Source organism: Narcine bancroftii, chromosome 1 (assembly GCF_036971445.1).
Source record: "Narcine bancroftii isolate sNarBan1 chromosome 1, sNarBan1.hap1, whole genome shotgun sequence".
NCBI lineage: Eukaryota > Metazoa > Chordata > Chondrichthyes > Torpediniformes > Narcinidae > Narcine > Narcine bancroftii.
Window position 1 is genome coordinate 81,247,808 of NC_091469.1, and position 22,561 is coordinate 81,270,368.

General features: G+C 38.0%; 1 protein-coding gene and 1 long non-coding RNA gene across 7 annotated transcripts in view; one reads left to right on the forward strand and one right to left on the reverse strand.

Moving 5' to 3' along the window:
- The window catches only part of mcc (MCC regulator of WNT signaling pathway), a 218,455-nt gene that overhangs the window by 153,470 nt on the left and 42,424 nt on the right, over positions 1–22,561 (forward strand). For 5 of the 6 annotated variants that reach the window (XM_069930960.1, XM_069930981.1, XM_069930968.1 and 2 more), the window contains 4 exons: positions 3,378–3,541; positions 6,137–6,343; positions 17,367–17,513; positions 21,943–22,032. In XM_069930960.1, coding sequence (XP_069787061.1) covers positions 3,378–3,541; positions 6,137–6,343; positions 17,367–17,513; positions 21,943–22,032 — 608 coding nt within the window. The remainder of the gene's footprint in view (positions 1–3,377; positions 3,542–6,136; positions 6,344–17,366; positions 17,514–21,942; positions 22,033–22,561) is intronic. The other variant, XM_069930976.1, reaches the window with a different exon arrangement.
- The window catches only part of LOC138760425 (uncharacterized), a 177,394-nt gene that overhangs the window by 107,394 nt on the left and 47,439 nt on the right, over positions 1–22,561 (reverse strand). The window lies entirely within an intron of this gene.

Genomic DNA, 22,561 nt, shown 5'->3' on the forward strand with positions numbered 1-22,561 from the left:
TTGTCTTGGCCCAGTTCTGGGATTGTTGTTAAAGTAGAACTGAACCATGAAAACATATGCTATCACTTGTATCTCATCTTGGAGAGGATTGCTCACCAAGCATGCATGTTTGTATGTTTATTTTTGTGACAGAAGGATTTGAATACAAGAGCAAGGATGCTTTACTGCAGCTGTACAAGCTCGTGATGAGACCAATGTGTAGTCTTGTGTACAAGCTTGAGGAAGGATGTTCTTGGTGTGGAGGGTCAAAGATTCCTGGGGTACCAGAATTAACTGGGGAGGTATCAAGTCAGCTAAATCTATTGAATTATGGATATGAGTACAGTGAGTGACTGCTTTATCCATACCTATTTATTTCTGTGGCCAAATATGAATTGGCTAAAAAACAGCTGAAACTAAAGCACAGAAAACAGGCCATTTGGCCCTTCTAGTCTGCCCAATCATCATTCCATAACCCTTCTGACCACTCCCATCCAGGTATGTATCCAATTTATATAAGAGTGAGCCCACATTTACAACATCAGATGGTAGCTCATTCCAAACTCTCACCACTCCTGAGTGAAGAAGTTTCCCCAAAACCTTTTACCCTAAAGCCATGTCCTCTAATATTTATCTCTCCCAATCTAAGTGGAAATAGCCTACTAGCATTTACTCTGTCTATACCCCCTCATAATTTTGTAAACCTCTATCAAATCTCCCCTCATTCTTCTACGCTTCATGGAATAAAGTCCCAACCTGTTTAATCTTTCCCTGTAATTTAACTCCTGAAAACCCAGCAACATCCTAATAAATCTTCTCTGCACTCTTTCGATCTTACTGGTATCCTTCCTGTAGTTTGGCAACCAGAACTGCACACAATACTCCATATTTGGTTTCATCAATGTCTTATACAACCTCACCACAACATCCCACTCCTGTACTCAGTACTTTGATTAATGAAAGCCAAGATCCATATCTACATGTGACACCACTTTGAAGGAATTTTGTATCTGTATTTTCAGATCCCTTTGTTTCTCCGCACTCCTCAGTGCTCTATCATTTACTGTGTATGTCCTACCTTGATTCGTCCTTCCAAAATGTTACACCTCTCACTTGTCTGTGTTAAATTCCATCTGCCATTTTCATGCCCATTTTACTATTTGGTCCAGATGCCTCTACAAGCTTCTAAAACCTTCCTCACTGTCCACAACGCCCCCAATCTTAGTGTCATCAGCAAACTTGCTGATCCAATTTACCATATTATCATCTAGATCATTGCGATAGACAACAAACAACAATGGTCCAAACACCAATCCCTGAGGCACACCTCTAATCACAGGCCTTCAGTCTGAGAAGCAATCATCCAATACCACTCTGTCTTCTCCCATTCAGCCAATTTCAAATCCATTGTACAATCTCTCCATGGATACCTAGTGCCTGAACCTTCTGAACTAACCTCCCATGTGGGACCTTGTCAAAGGCCTTACTAAAGTCAATGTAGACAACATCTATAGCCTTTATTTCATCTACTTTCTTGGTAACCTCCTCAAGAAATTCTATAAGATTTGTTTAACATGACCTACCATGTACAAAGCCATGGTGACTATCCTTAATCAGCTCTTGGCTGTCCAAATACTTGTTTATCCTATCTCTCAGAACACCATCCAATAATTTACTCACCTCTGATATAAGGCTCACTGGCCTGTAATTTCTTGATTTGCTTTTGGAGCCTTTTTTAAACAACGGAACAACATGAGCTACCCTCTAATCCTCACCTCACCCGTGGCTTAGAACATTTTAAATATTTTTGCCAGGGTCTGACGTAATATCATGTCAGGCCTGGAGGGATTTATCTACCTTTATTTGCTGTAAGGCAATTAGCACCTCCTCTTCTCTAATCTCTATATGTTCCATACCACTACTGCTTGTTTCCCTTCCTTCCTTATACACCATGCCAGTTTCCTGAATAAATACTGATAGAAAAAAAAACTGTTTAAGATTTCCCACATTTTGTTGGGTCCTATACATAGATGACTAGTCTGATCTTTTAGGAGCCAATTTTGTCCCTTACTATCCTTTTACTCTTAACAGACTTGTAGATACCCATCTGGTTTACCTTCACATTATCTGCCAAAGCAACCTCATGTCTTCTTTTTGTCTTCTTGATTTCCTTCTTAAATATTTTCTTACATTTTCTATACTCTTCTAGCACCTAATTTTCTCCTTGTTGCCTCTACCTCCTATGCTCTTCTCTTCCTCTTTACCATATTGCTAATATCCCTTGAAAACCAAGGTTCCCTATGCCTGTTAACTTCGCCTTTAGTCCTGACAGTAAAATGCAAACTCTACACTTTCAAAATTTTGCCTTTGGGCCTTCCACTTACTGAACACATCCTTGCCAGACAACAACTTGTCCCAATCCATTCTTCCTAGATCCTTTCTAATTCTGCCCCTCCTGCATCCAAGTCTCACTAATAACAATTAAATCCACATCCTAAGCTCGTCTGCATTTCTGACAATACTCCTTGCATTGAAATAAATACACCTGAGAACATTTCATCACATACAAACCTTTGATTTGCTTCTATACATGCTTACGTGACTTTTATCCTTCTCCACCTCACTATCTACTCCAACACACTGGTTCCCACCCCCCGCAAATATTGTTTAAACCTCCTGGAGCAGCACTAGCAAACCTATCCACAAGCCTGTTAGTCCCACTCCAGTTCAGGTGCAAACCGTCCCGTTGGAACAGGTCCCAATTTCCCTGGAGCAGAGCCAATTGTCTAGAAGCATGAAGCCCTCCCTCCTGCACCAACTCTTTAATCACATATTTAGCTGCATTAACTTTCTATTTCTAGCCTCACTTGCACTCCTGAGATTATAACCCTGGAGGTCTTGTCCTTCAACTTTGCACCTAACTCCCTAAACTCTCTTTGCAGGAATTCCTCATCCTTCCTATCTACATCATTGGTCCCTATATGGACCACAGTATCTGACTGCTTTCCTTCTCTCCTGAGAATAACTGAGAACTTGATTGGAGATATCGCAGATCCTGGCACCGAGTTTGTGACTGTTGTTTCTCATTTCCTTATGTTTTTGAAATGATTTAACAATTTGTGCTTATTTTGTAGTTGTTCTCCTTTTCACTTCCAGTAACTGGTAAAAATATTCATTTAACTGCTTTACACATCTGAATTTTTACATCGAATTTCAGTCCATCTTTTGAGTTGATGTTCCACCCAAAATGTTGTATTTGAAAAGGAAATGAATCTGTTATGAATTTTCAATATTTTTAAATGAAATATTGTTTGCATATATTTTGCATCATATTGAATTAATGATATTGCAGCTGGAAGCAATAATGATGAATGAATATAGTTTTTCTTTTGTTTTAGATACTTGTAGTGACCTCAATTCAGAACTCCAGAGGGTGTTGACTGGGCTGGAAAATGTAGTTTGTGGAAGGAAGAAGAGCAGCTGTAATCTGTCAGTTGCTGAAATAGACAGACATTTTGAGCAACTTACTACTGCCAGTGAACACTGTGACCTTGCTATAAAGGTATTCATTCATTTTGAGTTCACAAATCTTTTGACTTTCAGGTTCATCTGTCTCCATTCCAATAATGCACCTCAAAACAAAACTTAGTTGAAGTGCTTTTTGATTTTTTTTTAAAGAAAAACGTTGATAGCAATACCAGAAAATTGTCTGCTTTCTCTCTACTCCTATAACTTAATTTCCAATGAAATTCTCCAACAGCATTTTTAAGTACATGCTGAGCTTTGCCTTATCTTCTCTCTGCATTGTCCTTTGTTGTTCATGGTTCATGTATCAGACCTCTGTGCAAAATATTGGGTGATTGGAATTAGGCTAGGCTATTATTATTACAGCTGTTATCGTGCCAGTGACCAGGATTCGAATCTGGAGCTGTTTGTATGTTCTTCCCATGACCTACTTGGGTTTTTACTGGTGCCTCCGTATCCTCTCGCCCTCCAAAACGTACAGGGTGGGTGAATTAAGTGTAATTGGCCAGAATTGCCTTCTGCTGTGCTGTGCCGTCAAATTTTTAAAAAGTTCAAATATATCAACATCAAAATGGAATGAATCAAAAGTTGTGAAAATTAGTCGTAGAATAATGACGAAGAACAATTAGCTAAGATTATCGCGACAAAATATTCAATTGATGAATAATAGGAGTGGTCGAAGTAAAACTGCTTTGACAATTTAAGCCTGTTCAATTGTGCAAATTCCATTTTTGACCAGCGTGAACATGGCATTCTGCTCTGGGACATCATACAAGTTGTGTTTAGTATTTCCATTCTTATTGTGGATAGACGATGGCATGTAAGTTGATGAAATGTAACTTACTGACAACATCAAGAATGAGACAGCACTGACTTATTCTTGAGCAAAAAATGCCAAGCATCTGCATTCTGTCTACAATAGCCATCTTAAGTGCCCAGTTGCATGCCATTTCAACTATACTTCCCATTCCCACACCTACCTGTCAGTCTTTGACCTTCTGTACTGCCAAGGTAAGGTCAAACACAAATTCATATTCTGCTTGGGCAGTCTCCAATCCAGTGGTATGGATGTTAAATTTTTCAATTCTGGTAATCTGCATTCCTGTATTCCTTTCTATTTCCTTCAAATTCACATCCACCCAGTTTCTCTCATCCCTCACTTCTTTCTAATCCCTTTCTTTCCAAACCTTGTTCCAGCCACACCTCTCCCCGGCACTCCCATTACCTAGTTTCTTTCCCCTCCTCTAATTTGTTTCATCTGTCCATCTGTACTCCAGAATCTGGAGTCCTTTGTTATCTCCACTTTTCAGCTTCCAGCTTCTTTGCACATTCATCCTCCCTTATGTCACCTGACCCCATCTATCTATCATCCTCCCTCCTCAACTGATTTTTCAGTAACCTGCCAGCTTCTGACTCCTCCCTCCCCTCCCCTCTTTATACTGGCTATCTCTCCATGATGCAGGGTCTTGACTTGAAATGTCAAACAGCTTGCTGCCTCCTGACAGATGTTACCTGACCAGCTGAGTTCCTCCAGTAGCATGCTTTTTTTTTTGCTTCAGATTCCAGCACCCATGGTACCTTGTGCCATCACACCCGATTTTTGGTGATTTTCCACCTGTCTTCAGAAAAGTTGTTTCTCCTTTCCAATTTCATATTTTCTTTTGATAGAAGTCTTTTTTTTATTTAACTTATCCAGTACATATCCCTTTTGCAACCCAATTCCAAAGAGTAATAAGCAAGGCATTCTTTACAATTCTAGTAAACATTTATTTTTCAACTCATGCGAGAGAAAGCTTATTAACCAGTGTATCATCCCATTTATTTTTGTGGGTTCCTTCTTACAAAATGGTTTTACATTTGATGTTGCATTTAAACTGAATTCAAATTTTGAAGATTTTGGCATATTAAATGGAAAATAGATTCTTAAACATTTTTTTTTTCCAAAATTGTACCTGTGGGCTTTGTTGATAATAGGGATTTTTCTTCTTAATTTGTTCATGTGTTTATATTGAAATTGGTCACCAACTTAATGACAACTGACTTGCTGGGGTCATCTTTGCTTCAGAATTGGTAGTCAATGAGTTGAGTTTCCTTCCAAGCCTTGAGCATGTAATCCAATCTAATGCATATGTTAATAAGTCAGTGAAACCTTGTCAGAAATCCTGTCATTCAGAACTAAGTAAAATTGACCAAGGATTCCATCTGATTTTTTTTTTGAGGAGAGAGTAAGAATTTTTCTTGGTTGTTTAATTTCCAATCAACCAGAACACATTGCTTGATTTTTTTAACTTGAGATGGAGCTGGGCGATACAGTTGGCATAGCGGTTAGCGCAGCGCCTTTACAACACCAGTGATCAGGTCCAGGATTCCAACCCCACGCTGTCTGTGAGGAGTTTGTACATTCTCCCTGTATCTGTTTGGGTTTTCCCCGGGGACTCTGGTTTCCTTTCACCGTTCGAAACATACCGGGGCTGTAGCTTAATTAGGTGGCACGGGGCCATGGACTGAAATTACCTGTTACAGTCCTGCATGTCTAAATTTTTTTTTAAAATCTGTCTTTTTCCAGTAACTGAAGCTAATTTACTACAACTTGCAATAATTTTGTTTGTACTTCGATGAACATTTTTAATAGACTGTAGAAGAGATTGAAGGAGTGCTGGGGCGTGATTTCTGTCCAACTCTTGCTGAAGAGAGATCTCGATGGGAAAAGGAGCTGTCAACTCTACGAGAAGAAAATGAAAGCCTCACAGCTATGCTGTGTAGCAAAGAAGAAGATCTGAATAGAACAAAGGCCACCATGAATGCTATTCGTGAGGAAAGAGATCGGTTGCGACGGAGGGCAAGTATATGCTCCTCTTAAAATTGTATGTTAGGGAAAAAAGGCCATTTATATACTTGGAGAAGTTGAAATATTTATAATTTGCCAGAAACATTGAACTAGGAACACAGCACTAGACAAGCCCAGTCAGGTTTGCTGGAGCTGTTTAAACTAGTTGGCAGGGGGATGGGAACAGAATGAGAGGGCAGTAAATTGGGCAGAAGATGCACTGTGTTGCGAGATTTTGAGGAAGGATTGACAGTCAATGGGGAAAAAAATTGCAAGCATAAGATGAAGGACTGAATTTGAGGTACTTTGGAAACAAAATTATAAAGGGTAATGAATACAGCACTGAAGGTCTTGCATTTGAATGCCCGCAGCATAAAAAATAAGGTTGATGATCTCATAGTGCAGCTGAACGTTAGCAGGTGTGATGTGGCCTTCACTGAGTCATGGCTAAAGGAAGACCACAGATGGGAACTGTGGTATCCATGGATACACAGTGTTTTGGAAGGACAGGAAAGTGGATAGAGGGGTTGGGTGGTTCTGCTGATTTTAAAAAAACCCTGATAGGAGTTGTATACACGCCTCCAAATGGGCAAACTATCGAGGGAAATAGAGAAGACAGGCAATGTTACAATAGTTATGGGGATTTCAATATAATTGGGAATACCAATTTGGTGCTGATTCCAAAGAGGAACAATTTATCAAATACCTTCAAGTCATCTTCTTTTACTTGCAAGAGACCCATTCAAGAGTCTGATAATAGCAGTAAAAAATTCAATTTTAATCTGGAGGTGCATGCTTTCAAATTTGTGCATCTTCTGCCTGATGGGAGGTGGGAGAAGAGAGTGTGACCAGGGTGACATGTGTCCTTTAATGCAGCCATTCTCAATGAGTGCTGTTTAACCCAGTTTGGGGCCACAGCACCTTTAAGGAAAGGTGGGCATATACTAAAATCATAAAATCTTTTCATGTTTTTTTATGTAGTCAGTTGGAGAGAAGTACAGAAGAAACCAACTAAAAGACTGTTTCACAGAGAAGGGAGCCATAAACTTTGAGTAGAGTCTGAAGGAGGCCATAACCAAAAAAAAAGATTGAGAACGACTGTAATATGTTGGCTGCATACTAAGGTGAAAGTAGAGTTGAGGGATAAGAGGTTGATTTTGTATGGCAGCCTGAGCTTCTTTCACAGGTCGATTCAGTTTCTTGCAGGCTTTGGCAGGTATTACAAGCTCATGTTTCATTTAGCGGCTGTCACTTTAGTGGTTAATACAGGCTGAATGGCACCATTAAGTAGAGACATTACCCAGGGTTGATGCTATGGAAGCAGGCAAAAGAACAATGATTGTTTATCCAGGAAAACAGATGGGACACTTATAGAGAATCATGTGTTGGTACATTTAAAGAAACATGATTCATTAATTGACCACCAGGCACCTAATGAACACAGAGGTGGAGTGAATTTGTGTGAAATGGACAATTCAGATGATTCTCCCTGTGAGGGGGAATTAGTGAACCACCACGACCAAAGGAATGGTCACTTTGATTGGCCCATATCTGGGAAAAGAAAGCAGACAAGTTCCTGCTTTGGATCATGACTATTGTGATGGCCATTGGGATTAACCCATGCCTGGATTTTGGAAGCATTATGTAAGTCACACATTTCATTTCCCCTATGCATGAAAAAAGAGAGTTGTGACAACCATTCGTATGAAAGGACATTTCTGTGGAAGAAACTTGACAAGCATTTGTGAGTTTTCAGCAGTTCAGTCACTCACTCTTTCCCACCACCTTCATAATTACTTATGTTCATCGGTTGTGCCGACTCTCTCTCTCTCTCTCTCTCTCTCTCTCACACACACATATTCATGTATCATTGGGGTTAAGTTTAGCCAAGATCTGAGGCGCCTGCAAGCTCACACCAAGACACAAGAGCAACTTGTCCGTGAACTACTCTTTGCAGACGATGCCGCTTTAGTTGCCCATTCAGAGCCAGCTCTCCAGCACATGACGTCCTGTTTTGCAGAAACTGCCAAAATGTTTGGCCTGGAAGTCAGCCTGAAGAAAACTGAGGTCCTCCATCAGCCAGCCCCCCACCATGACTACCAGCCCCCCCACATCTCCATCGGGCACACAAAACTCAAAACGGTCAACCAGTTTACCTATCTCGGATGCACCATTTCATCCGATGCAAGGATCGACAACGAGATAGACAACAGACTCGCCAAGGCAAATAGCGCCTTTGGAAGACTACACAAAAGAGTCTGGAAAAACAACCAACTGAAAAACCTCACAAAGATAAGCGTATACAGAGCCGTTGTCATACCCACACTCCTGTTCGGCTTCGAATCATGGGTCCTCTACCGGCATCACCTACGGCTCCTAGAACCCTTCCACCAGCATTGTCTCTGCTCCATCCTCAACATTCATTGGAGCAACTTCATCCCTAACATCGAAGTACTTGAGATGGCAGAGGCCAACAGCATCGAGTCCACGCTGCTGAAGATCCAGCTGCGCTGGGTGGGTCACGTCTCCAGAATGGAGGACCATCGCCTTCCCAAGATCGTGTTATATGACGAGCTCGCCACTGGCCACCGTGACAGAGGTGCACCAAAGAAGAGGTACAAGGACTGCCTAAAGAAATCTCTTCGTGCCTGCCACATTGACCATCGCCAGTGGGCTGATATCGCCTCAAACCGTACATCTTGGCGCCTCACAGTTCGGTGGGCAGCAACCTCCTTTGAAGAAGACCGCAGAGCCCACCTCACTGACAAAAGACAAAGGAGGAAAAACCCAACACCCAACCCCAACCAACCAGTTTTCCCCTGCAACCGCTGCAACCGTGTCTGCCTGTCCCGCATCGGACTTGTCAGCCACAAACGAGCCTGCAGCTGACGTGGACATTTACCCCCTCCATAAATCTTCGTCCGCGAAGCCAAACCAAAGAAAAAGAAAATTTGTAAATATTAATAAATATATTGTTTTAAAAGAAAAACTAAAACAGTATTTTGGTGAATTTCTATTGTTGCTAGTCTGTGATGTAACACGGCATTTCCCAGACTAAGCTGTAATGTATCTGGACATTTTACCTTCTGTAGTGCATCTATAGGAATTGGTAAGAGACGATTGGGAAATGCCAAATTTAATTCAGCTTCTGTGGAAGTAGAGGCATGGTGCATATTCTTAATAGTAGACATGCTTCATTTTTTTTTAAAGTATAATAGATCATTTATGATACTATGTTAGTTTATCCTTAATTTCTTATATTTCTACTAATCTTTGACTAATATTTTCTGTTTCCCCATCTGTCAGTAGATCACATACCAGGCATACACCGCCCCAGAACTAATGTTTGAACACAAGATATCTGACACATTCGCTATTTCTGTAGCTATGAAACTTTGAAAAGCAAAACCTATTTTTTTTCCTTTGAAATGCTTAAACCACTAATCATGGTAAATAAAATTTGAGAATTCACTCTGTATATTCAACAAAAAACTAATAACTGATAGCAGGATCCCGCACATTTAACAGGAGTCACACGAGAGACTGCAGATGCTAGGATCTGGAACAAAATTCAAAAAGCAATCTGCTGGAAGAATTCGGCAAGCCGAGCAACAGCTGTGAGAGAAAATAAATGGTTGACATTTTAGATTCAAATCTATCTTTATGAAAGATTTCGACAAAGCATTGACCATTCTTTTTTCTTCCACTGGTGCTGCTCAACTGGTGCTACTGAATTTCTCCAGTAGGTTGTTCTTGCCCCATATTTAACAGCCCATTGCTTCCAATAAATAATCTCACCTAGTTTTTTTTTTGCATTTGTCTGTGCCTGACAATATCAATTCTTGTGTGAACTGCCAAGTTATGCTGGTTATTGCTTCAGACAATATAATTGTGAGCAGGACACAGAATGCTAAGTGATAATTGGGATTGTGAGGTTGTCCACTTTTGTAGAAGATACTAAAATCAGAATACATAAATTGTGTGAAACCAATGAATGGTGATGTTCAGAGAGAGACTGTTTTCTTATTCATGAAATATAACATTTACATGCATATGCAGCAAGTAATTAGGAATAGAATATAAAACTTTACTGTAAGGGCTTCAAATTTCAGATTAATTGTCAGAATACATGACATCACATGCAACCCTAAGATTCCTTTTACCTGTGGATGTGGCACAATTACCGTTAATTGGTAGTGCAAAAATTAAACTGTATTCAGTGTAAACATGTAAACAAATAAAAACTAAACAGTAAATGAAGGTAAACAAACTGTGCAATGCAGAGAAAACAAAAGAAAACCAATAAACTGCACGTCAGAGTCCTTATATGAGTTTCTGATTGAGTTTGTTGTTGAGGAGTCTGATGGTGGAGGGGTAGCAGCTATATCTCTTTCCTGATGGCAGCAGCGAGAACAGAGCATGTGCGGGGTGGTGTGCGTCTTTGATGATTGCTGCTGCCCTCTGACGGCAGCACTCCCTTGTTAAAACTTTTACAAGTGAGCACAATTCTGGTTTCTAGCATTCAGTTTTGACCTCGTTCAGGGAAGAAATACTTGCTTTGGTGGCAGTGTGGGGAAGAGCCACTAGATTTATTTCCATGATAAAAGGCTTGGCAATTAATTAGGTCTACACTGTGAGGATTTTGGAAGAGGCAAAACAATGTTTTGAGGAAGCTTGCTATGAGAATGTTGACTGGTATGTGAATCTAGAGTAGGATAAAGGATCATCCATGAAGTTGAGGCTAGTAATTAGATGAGCCATGGGGGCGTGGCAAGATGGCGTAAGGAACAGACGTGCCTTCCAGTCCTCTCCTGACTCTTTGTTATTGTTTTGTCTATAAGTGCCCATTAAAACTTTTTAAAAGCTTAGAAATAGTTAGAGGTGTTGAATCCGTTTCTAATGGTACAACTGCTGAAAAGAAGTAAAAAAAAACGGCAACAGATCGTTAAGAAACTGCATTTCCCGAGGTTATCTGAGCCTACCTGTTTACAAGAAGCCAGGACTCAGCGTGGAATGGATTCAGCAAGAGAGGTACAAGATTCGGCAACGGAGCTCCGCTCTTTATCGGTAGGTCTCTTTAAAGATGGCGCCCGGCAGCCCTTGGAACAAAGGGCTAGCCAGGCATGTGCGCGTGAATCAACGCCCGCTGTGAGCGCTGTCAGTGAATCTTTGACAGCTAGAACAGCTGGGATGCTGCCAGCTGAAGACACAACTGAAAAGACACTTACCAATTGATGTAGCGGTGGCACTGCGAAATGCACCACCAGTAATGAAGACTTCAACAGACATCGATGTAGTGAAGGCATTTGACATAAGATGGGTTAAGGATAACCCTGGCCATCAGCCTCCAGATACTGCTGAGGAGGTTGTGGCAGGGGTTTCCACACACAGTCATACTGTAAGAAAAGCATTTAAACCAAGGGAAGGAATAGAAGACCCTTTGGCTATACAGGAACAGCAAGATCCTACTGTGCCTGAATCTATTCCAGTAGATATGCTTATTAAGAATCTTGAATCTAAGTTATCCTCTACAATAAAAGAAATAGGTAAGGCTTTAGTTCAAGTTAATACAAAGCTTAATACTTTGGTGGACATTAATACCCAACAGATGGTTGATTATGGAGCTTTTAAGCTTGAAACGAGCGAAAGACTTGATGGTTGTGATCAAGGTATAGTCGAGGTATGAGATCAAATACAAGATGTAAATAAAACAATTGAAATTTTACAAATTCAGAATAAAAATTTAGCGAAAAAGGTTGATTATTTGGAGAATCAATCTAGACGGAATAATATAAAAATTGTTGGTTTGCCAGAAGATATGGAAGGATCAGATCAAAGAAAATTCTTCACTGAATGGATTCCACAAGTGTTAGGACAAGATAAGTTTCCGGAAGGCTTAATATTGGAATGTGCCCATAGAGCTTTGAGAAGAAAGCCTTTTCCAGGACAAAATCCAAGACCTGTTCTGGTTCGTTGTTTAAATTATTATGATAGAGAGACAATTTTGCATGTGGCTATAAGAAATGCACAACAAAGAAGATCTCCCTTGATGATTCAGAACAATCGTGTTTTTTTTTTATCCGGATTTGAGTCAAGAAGTTATGTCTCAACGACGTGAATTTAATCCTGTGAAAGAAGTGTTGTGGAAAAAAGGATATAAAGCAACATTTAGATACCCTGCAGTATTGAAGATTTTTCAAGATGGCTATCAACCAAAATTTTTTCATAATCCTAAGGAAGCTATGGACTTTGCTCAATTATTGCCAATTATGCAATTTCAGGAAAGACGTAGTCCACCACGGTCTCCAAGGAGAGTGGAGATGCAAGATGGGAACCGAATTCCAAGAAGAAATGGAAACAATGGTGGTCGGAGTAATAAAGTTGATTAAAAAAAAAAAAAATTCTCAGAAGATTTCAGATAATGATGATAGTTTAATGTGAAACGGGAGTTGGGAGAGGGAGCTGGGCGGGCATCATTTTCCAGAAATCATCTGCTACGTGTGAGTTATCTCACACCCAATACCTTGTGGGAGTTACCACATTGAGCGATTGAGACAGGAGGAGGTGGTTGCAGCCTCCTACCTTTTTTTTTTCATCAATTTTTGGATTAAGGAGTGAAGTTTTTTTAAATTATTATCTTAAAAAATTTTTTTTCTCTCATTTTGTAGTTTTAGGAGGGGATAAGGGAAGGGGGTGTTTTTCTTTTTTTTTTCTTTTTTTTTTCTTTTTTTTCTCCTCTTTTTCTTTGTGTTATTGTAAGTAATGTCTAAACTTAAGTTTGCCTCTCTTAGTGTTCAGGGTTTAAATAATCCTATTAAGCGTAAGAAAATACTTGCTTAATTAAAAAAAATTAAAAGTTGATGTGCCTTTTTTCAGGAAACTCATTTAACAGATAAGGAACATTTGAAACTTAAACGTGAATGGGTTGGACAAGTTTTTTTATTCTTCATTTAATTCAAAGGCGAAAGGAGTGGCAATTCTGGTGCATAAGAATTTACCATTTCAGTTACAGAATGAAGAGAAAAATGGAGGAAGATTATTAAAACTGAATTGTACAATTCTTAATGAGGCTTGGACTCTGCTTGATGTTTATGCTCCAAATGTTGAAGATACAGCTTTTATTGTAGATGTGTCTTTATTACTTGGACAAACAAATTCTAATGTGATGATTGGGGGAGATTTAAATGTGGTATTGGAGCTTTTATTGGACAAGTATTCAAGAGTAATTAAGAAATCTAAGATGGCAGTACAAATGACTAATATGATGAAAGATTTGAATTTAGTTGATATCTGGCGAAGACTTAATCCTTCAGAGAAAGATTTTTCTTTTTATTCTTCACGTCATAATTCCTTTTCAAGAATTGATTATTTTTAAATTTCAACACATTTGCAGGATAAGGTTATATCTGTGGATTATAAGGCAAGGTTGGTCTCAGATCATTCATTATTATTATTAGAATATCAGAGTTCACAAGATGTTCAGAGAACCCCAAGATGGAGATTTAACACTATGTTATTACACAAACCAGAATTTATTAGTTATTTAAAAAAACAAATTGAGGATTTTATTACTAATAATGTTAACTCTGTTTCTAGTCATTTTGTTTTATGGGACTCAATGAAAGCTTTTTTACGAGGTCAAATTATTAGCTATGCATCTAAAGTAAAGAAAGAGAGAATTAGAGAGATTGAAGATTTAGAGAAAAAGATAACTGTTAGTGAAAAATAATTTCAAAAAAATGCTACTGAAATGCAAAAGAACCAGTTAACTAATTTAAAATTAAAGTATAATGAATTACAAGCATATCGATTTGAATGTTTAATGAATCGAACTAAACATAAGTTTTATGAATGGGGTGAGAAAGCTCATAAAGTTTTATCATGGCAGTTAAAAAAAGAACAATTATCCAGGACTATACCAGTAATTAGAAAAAACTCGGGTATTACTTTTAGACAAAAAGAAATTAATGAGGAATTTTGCAATTTTTATAAAAAATTATATACGTCTGAGTGTAAAGATGTAAGTGAAGATGCAATAGATTCTTTTTTGAAAAATATTAATTTGACACAGTTGAATCAAGAAGATAGACAAGAGTTGGATAAATCTTTTACAGAGAATGAAATTGAAATGGCTATAAGAGATATGCCAAATGGAAAGGCACCCGGTGAAGATGGGTTCTCTATAGAATTTTATAAAACATTTTATGTTGATATATATAAGAATGTAATACAGCAAATTTATAAAACTTTTCAATTACCTGAATCTTGTTCTAATGCAATAATTACGGTTATACCAAAAAAAGATAAAGATCCTTTACAGGTTTCTTCTTATCGACCAATATCATTGTTAAACGTAGATTATAAAATTGTAGCTAAAGTTATGGCTAATAGATTGGCTCAATATTTACCTAAAATAATACATAAAGACCAAACAGGATTTATAAAAAACAGATATGCGTCTGATAATATTTTGCGACTAATTACTTTGATAAATAAATTTAAATTTCAAATGAATTATCCAATAGTGGTTACATTAGATGCAGAAAAGGCTTTTGATAGAGTGGAATGGAAGTTTTTATTTAAAGTACTTGAGAAATTTTGTTTTGGTTCTTCGTTTATTGGATTGATAAAGGCTTTATATAATAGTCCGAAGGCTAGAGTTGCTACTAATGGACAGATCTCAGAATCTTTTGATTTGACAAGGTCTACTAGACAAGGATGTCCATTGTCACCTGCTTTATTTGCTATAGTTATTGAACCTTTGGCACAGTTAATACATCAAAATGAAAATGTTAAGGGTATGAGAGTTTTGAATGAGGAATACAAGATTAATTTATTTGCAGATGATGTTTTATTAAACCTGGTGAACCCTGATATTTCTTTACCAGCAATTCAAGAATCTTTAGAAAATTATGGTCAATTATCTGGCTATAAGGTAAATTGGGCTAAAAGTGAAATTTTGTCAATTTGTAAAGATGATTATTCGATTTATAAAAATATTACGAAATTGAAGTGGACAAAACAAATTAAATATTTGGGAATTAATGTCAATACAGAATATCAAGCTTTATATTCAATTAATTACCTTCCCTTAATAAAAAAAAGATTAAACTAGACTTGATTAGGTGGAATGACTTACCTTTAGGTTTATTGGGAGGATTAATACTATAAAAATGAATATTTTTCCTTGGATGCCATATTTATTTCAATCAATTCCTTATTTAAAAAAAAAAGTTTTTTTAAGGATTTATACAAAGCAGTTAGAGAATTTTTATGGAAGGGAAACTTTCCGAGGGTAGCAATGAAAAAAATTGATGTGGGACTTTCAATTTGGAGGTTTGAGATTACCCAATTTTCAATATTGTTATGAGGCAGCTCAATTTAAATTTCTTAGTGCATTAATGAATATGGAGGATCCGCCCGGTTGGGCAAAGATAGAACTGGCAGTTATTTTAGAAAAATTTCCACATGAATTTTTGTTTCGATGGAATAAAAATTTGTTACGAACTTATGATGTACCAATATTGAAACATTTATTGAATCTATGGATGAGTAAACTTGATAAAATGGGACTTAAAAATAAATGGTCTGGGCGATTGCCATTATATAATAATCAACTTGTTCCTTTTACGGTCTCTAATATCACCTTGAAACAATGGGAAAGGAAAGGAATAAAAAACTTAACTGATTGTTTTTTTTTGAAGGACATTTTTGTTCTTTTGAGGAATTACAAAGGAAATTTGGTATTAGTGGAAATTCTGTGTTTGTGTACTATCAGTTAAGATCATTTGTAAAACAGATATGTAGTCGGCAAATGACTTTATTGCCCAAAACTAGCTTTGAGAAATATGTACTTTCAATACCAGAAAAAGGGTATATATCTAATTTGTATTGTATTTTACAAGAAAATGAAAGTAAGAAAGTTTGGGATAAAGATAAGTTGAAATGGGAAAAAGATTTAGGTTCTACAATAGCTGAAGAAGCTTGGATGGAAATTTGTCAAAACAGTATTCGGAAATTGATTAATGCTAGATTAGCGATGATTAATTATAATTTTATACATCAATTATATTTAACACTAGAAAACTTAAAAAAATTTGGTCTTAGTAAGTCAGATTGTTGTTTTCGTTGTGACCAGACAGCTAGTAGTTTTTTACATACTGTCTGGTCTTGTGACCAATTGCAACAGTTTTGGAAAGGTATTCAATCTATATTTAATAGATTATATAATATTTGTGTTGTATTAGATGCTGATATATTTTTATTAGGGAATATGCAATCATTAATTGATTCAGGATTAAATGATTATCAGATTTCTTTTATCTATTTAGCTTTAGCAGTGGCCAAGAAATGTATAGCGTCTACTTGGAAAGATAGAAATATACTAACTTTGGACAGGTGGTATTTAGAGATGAAGTCATGTTTAATTATAGAAAGGATATCTTTTTCAATTCAAGATAAGGTGTCTTTTTATAAGTTGAAGTGGACTCCATTTGTTAAGTATATGCAATTAAGTTTGATTTAAGTATGTTCTTAGATGTGATATTTTAGATCTGATAAATCTTTTTTATTATTATTTTTATTTGTCATATTTTTCTTTTTTTGTGTGTGTGTTTTTTTAATACATAGTATTATTAATTTTACTAATTCTTCCCTCTTTATTTTGGGGGAGGGGAAGGGTGGGTTTTTTTTATATATAGATTTTTAGTTCTTGTATATGTAGGGGGGTTAGGTTGAATTAAGTTAGGTTATTAATGTTGTATTGTAATTATATTATTTTATTTTATATCTTTTCTTTAAATGTAATTTTTCTTTTTATTCCTGTGATAAAATCTTTAAATAAAGTTTAAAAAAAAGATGAGCCATGATCTCAAATGGGAGAACAGGTTTGAGGGGCCATATAGTATACCTAACACTTAATTCTAATGTGAATTATTTGTATGCTCAAAAACAAAGAATCAAAGTTGCAGATCTGTCTTTATTGCTATTGTGAAATTAATATCACAAATTTATATAGGGTTTGCTTTTAATTCAGGTTCGAGAGCTGCAGACACGTTTACAAAGCTTGCAAGCATCTGGCCCAGCTAGTCCAAGCAGACTGGTTGTTACCAATCGACCAATCAACCCCAGTACTGGTGAACTCAGCACCTGTAGTAGCAGTAATGATATCCCGATAGCAAAGGTGAGCTTTTATGGCCTGTTCTCCTTCACAATATGTCCAACCGCAATTGTTAGTCAGCTACTGTTACATGTGTATAGCATTTAGCTTCTGAAAGGTGAATTGTTTTATCTTGCAAAAGTCTCATATTAACCTTGGAGGATACAAATATTTCTGCTGGAGAAAGGAAATACCGCTGATGTGTTAATTATTGGATAGAATTGAAGGATATAAGTTTTGTTTCTCTGTGAGAGTGGGACTTGGAACAAGAGGAGGAGCATTGAAAAACCAGCAGGAAAGGTAGGTGCTTGTTTGTTTCCCATTGGGAACTGTGAGAGTGGGGACTTGGAATGAGAAGAGGAGCATTTAAAAAGCACCAGGAAAGGTAAATGCTTCTTTGTTTCTAGTCGTAAACTGCGAGAGCGGAACTTGTAATGAGAAGAGTAGCATTTATAAAGCACTGGGAAAGGTAGGTGATTGTTTAAATTTCTCCATTGGCTAATCAGCTATAGCCAATAAATGGAAAGGAAGGTCAAGTGGAGCGGCCATCATATGAGTAGCCCAGAAGTGGAGAGTTGAGGCTTTCACTTAAGAGGATTTGGCAAGAAGAGGCTGAAGCCAAAGAGGCAGGTAAGAAGGGTAAGCGTTTTACTTTCATTATTGCTAATTTGCTCTTGGTTCCCCATACTGCAGTGTATGAGTGACAGCAGATATTGCACTGGAATGCTCCTCCTGTATGATGTGGGAATTTATGGATTCTGAGTTTCCCTGATGACTATAGGTGTGGGAAGTAAAACCAACTTCACTCCTTTAACCGTATTAAAGAGCTGGATGAACTAAGGATCATCTTGAAGGCTGAGAAAGTCATAGATAAAACTTTTGAGCAGGTGGTTACACCCAGATTACAGGATTCAGCTAGTAGATGAGTGAACACTGGGAGGGATGACATATTTGGGCAAGGGATCTGCCAGACCAATAGCACTGTGGTCAGCTGTGAGTTTCAGAAGGGAATGGTGGTCAGTTAGAGCAATAGTCAAGAAAACATATAAGGAGATTCTGCAGATGCAGAAGAGACACCAGGATAGTATGTTGCCTCCTGGGTGATCAGGTCCAGGACGTCTCTGAGCAACTGCAGAATATTCTGAAAGGGGAGCAGAGATAGCCATGGTTGTGGTATATATTAATACCAATAACATAAGCAGGAGTGTTTTGAGATCCTGCAAAGCAAATTTAGGGAGTTCGAGAAGAAGCTGAAAAGCAGGATCTCCAAGGTGGTAATCTCAGGATTACTGCTGGTGCCATGACTTACAGAATGTCGAACACGAAGATAGCGCAGGAAAATGAGTGGCTGAGGAAATGGTGCAGGGAGCAAGGATTCAAGTTCTTGAATCATTGGAACCTTTTCTGGGAAATGGGCGACCTGTACAACCGAGACAGGTCGCATCCAATATCTTGGCATGGAGGTTTGCTCACGGTGTTAGGGGTGGGGGGGGGGGGGGGGGAGGGGGGAAGGTTTTAAAATAGATTTGAAGGGAGGTGGAAGCCAAAGTGAAGAGGCGGTTGGCGCACAAGTAGAGACAGCTGAAAGGGTGTGTGTGTGGAAGGACAAGCAGATAAAGCAAAATTGCAGCCAGTGAGATGTTGCAATGTAACAGGGACACAGTTAAAAAAAAGTTACAAATGCAGGGCTAAATGTTTTATGTTTAAATGCACGCAGCATGAGAAAAATGTGGATGACTGTAGTACAGCTACAGATTGGTAGATATGATGTTGTGGCCATCGCAGAGTTGTAGCTAAAGGATGAATGTCATTGGGAACTGAATAACCAATGATACACAATGTATTGAAAGGATAGGCAGGTAAACAGAGGGGGTGGTGAGGCTCTGTTTGTAAGAAATAACACTAAATCATTAAAAAGTGGTGACATAGGATCAGAAGATATAGAATCACTGTAGGTTGATTGAATAAATGGCAAGGGTAAAAGGACACAGTTGTCAGTTATATATAGACCTCGAAACAGTAACTGGACATGGATTATTACAGCATTTAGAAAAATAGTGTCAATAGAGCAATGTTATGGTAGTCATGGGGGTTTAACAAGCAAGTAGATTGGAAAAGCCAGGTTGGGACTGGATCTCAAGAGAGAGAGTTTGTGGAATGTCCACAAGATGGCTTTTTAGAGCAGCTTGTTGATGAGCCCACTGCGGGATCAGATACAGGAATGGGTGGTGTGTAATGCACCAGAGGTGATTAGAGATCTTAGGGTAAAGGGAGAATTAGGGGACAGTGATCACAATATGATTAAGTTCAATTTAAAATTTAATAAGGAAAAACTAAAGTAAGATTTGTCGGTATTCCAGTGGAATAAAGGGAATTTCAGTGACGTGAGAGAGGAACTAACCATTGGAAGAGGGCACTGGTAAGGAGGAAGGCAGAGCAGCAATGGAAGGAGTTTCTGCGAGAAATGAGGAAGGTACTGGATAGATACATACCAAAAATAGGAAATATTCAAATGGAAAAATATTGTAACAGTAGCTGACAGGGAAGTCAAAGCCAATGCAAAGAGAGTATACAATGAAGCTAAAATTAATGGGAAGATAGAGGATTGAGAATTTTTTTAAAACTCACAGAAAGCAAAAGAAAAAAATGAGCAAATAACATCAGAGGATACAAACTGCTTTATGTATATAGAGTAAAAGAGAGGTGAGAGCAGATATAGGACCACAAGAAAATGACAATGGAGAAATAATGGACTCAAGGAGATGGCAGAGGAGCTAAAAGAGTATTTTAGTTTACTCTTCACTGTGGAAGTTATTATCAATGTGCCAGATGTCCAAAATATCAGGGAGGGAAAGGGAATGCAGTTACTATTTCAAGGGAGAAGGTGGTCAAAAAACTGAATGGTCTAAGGGTAGATAAGTCTTTTGTACAAGTTGGATTGCACCCTCGTATTCTGAAAGAAGTAGTTGAAGGAGGCATTGGGAATGATTTTTCAAGAATCAACAGATTCTGGCATCGTCCCAAGGAAGTGGAAAATTGCAAGTGTTGCCCCCACTATTCAAGAAAGGAGGCAGCAGAAAGCAAATTATTGACTGGTAGGCCTTACCTCAATGGTTGGAAAGATGTTGGAGTCGATTGTCAAGGATGATATTACAGAGCACTTGGAGGCACATGACAATGTAGCCGAAACCAACATGGCTTCCTTAATGAAAAATCTTTGTTGACCAGCCTGTTGGAATTCTTTGAAGAAGTGACAAGCAGGTAGATAAAGGAGAGTAGTGGATGTTATGTATTTGGCTTTCAGAAGGTCTTTGACAAGGTGCTGTACACGAGGCTACTTAACAAGATAAAAACAGGAAACATACGAGCTTGGTTGGAGCATTGGCTGATTGGAAGCAAGCATGTAGTCAGAATATAGAGATCATATTCAGGTAAGCTGCCAGTTGTTAGTGATTTTCCACAGGGCTCAGTGTTGGGGCTATTTCTTTTTATGTTGATTATCATTGATTTAGATTATGGAATGAATGGTTTTGTGGCCACATTTGCAGATGATACAAAGGTAGGTGGAGGAGCAGGTAGTGTTGAAGAAAGAGAGAGGCAGCAGGTGGTGTTGAACAGATTAGGAGAATGGACAGATCAGTGGAAAATGAAATATAATGTCAGAAAGTGTACAATATGCACTTTGGTGGAAAAAAATATAATCTAAATGGGGTGAAAATTGAAAATTTCCAGATGCAAAGGGTCCTGGGAGTCATCGTGCAGGATACCCTGAAGAAGCAAAATGTAATGCTGGCATTCATTTCAAGAGGAATAGAATATAAGAGTAGGGATGTGATGTTGAGATTTTATCAGGTATTGCTGAGACATCACTTGGAGTATTGTGAGCAGTTTTGGGCTCCAAGGGTTCTCATATGAGGAACGTTTGACACCTATTGGCCTGTACTCGTTGGAATTTTGGAGAATGGGGGAGAGAAATCTCATTGAAACATTGTGAATGTTGAAAGGCATGGATGGAGTAGGTGTAAAAAGATTGTTTTCCATGATGAGAGAATCTAAGACAAGAAGGCACAACTTCAGGGTTGAAGGGCATGCACTTGGAACAGAGATGTGGAGGAATTTCCTAAGCCAGAGGGTGGTGAACCTGTGACATTTGTTGCCCCAGGAGGTTGTGGAGGCAAAGTCATGAGGTGTATTTAAGGCAGAGTTTGATAGGTTCTTGATTAGCTGGTGCTTTGAAGGTTATGGGGAGGCTGGGCATTGGGGCTGAATGGGAAAATGGATCAGCTCACGATCGAATGGAAGACAGACCCAATGGGCTGAATAGCCTATTTCTGCTCCTATCTCTTAAGGTCTTAATTTCATGTGTATCGGAGAACTGATTTTGTAATCTGTTCAGTCTTTGCCATATTTAAAGGGCAATTACTAACTCTGACAGTCCTTCCCTAATTGATAGGTTGCTGAACGAGTAAAGTTGTCTAAGACTAGGTCTGAATCATCATCTTCCGATCGACCAGTTCTGGGATCAGAAATCAGTAGTGTTGGAGTAAGTATTTAAAACTTGAGAAATCTAATACTAAATTTTACCTTTTAAATGCAACCATCAGTAAGCTACTAATCAACTGCACATCTTTCTGGCTGCCAGACAATAAAATAAATGCATCTTATACCTTGCTGTGTTCATGATTTGGCATGGCTTGCAGTTGCTAACTTATTGAAGGTACAGATTTGAATATAAATAAAGCTTTAATATAGGCCATCTGTGGATTACCAGTATGTACGAACAAACTTCCGTAATATAATTACATTCAGCAAATATGGTAGAACAGGTTTCCTCTAACTCTCCATTTGTAGTAATTGTTTTTTTCTCATTAGTCTAAATGTGCTTCTGATGTCACTCATTCCCATATTGTGGAGGTACGGTTAGGAGCATTTTTTGTGTATTTTATAACTTATGGACAGTGGGCCAGTACTTTTGAAAATGTGCAAATTTTGAGTTGGATGAAGATAGGTTTGTCAAAACCCGTAAGTCAGTGTAATAAACAAGAAAGGTAAGAAAGAAAAATTTACAAAAG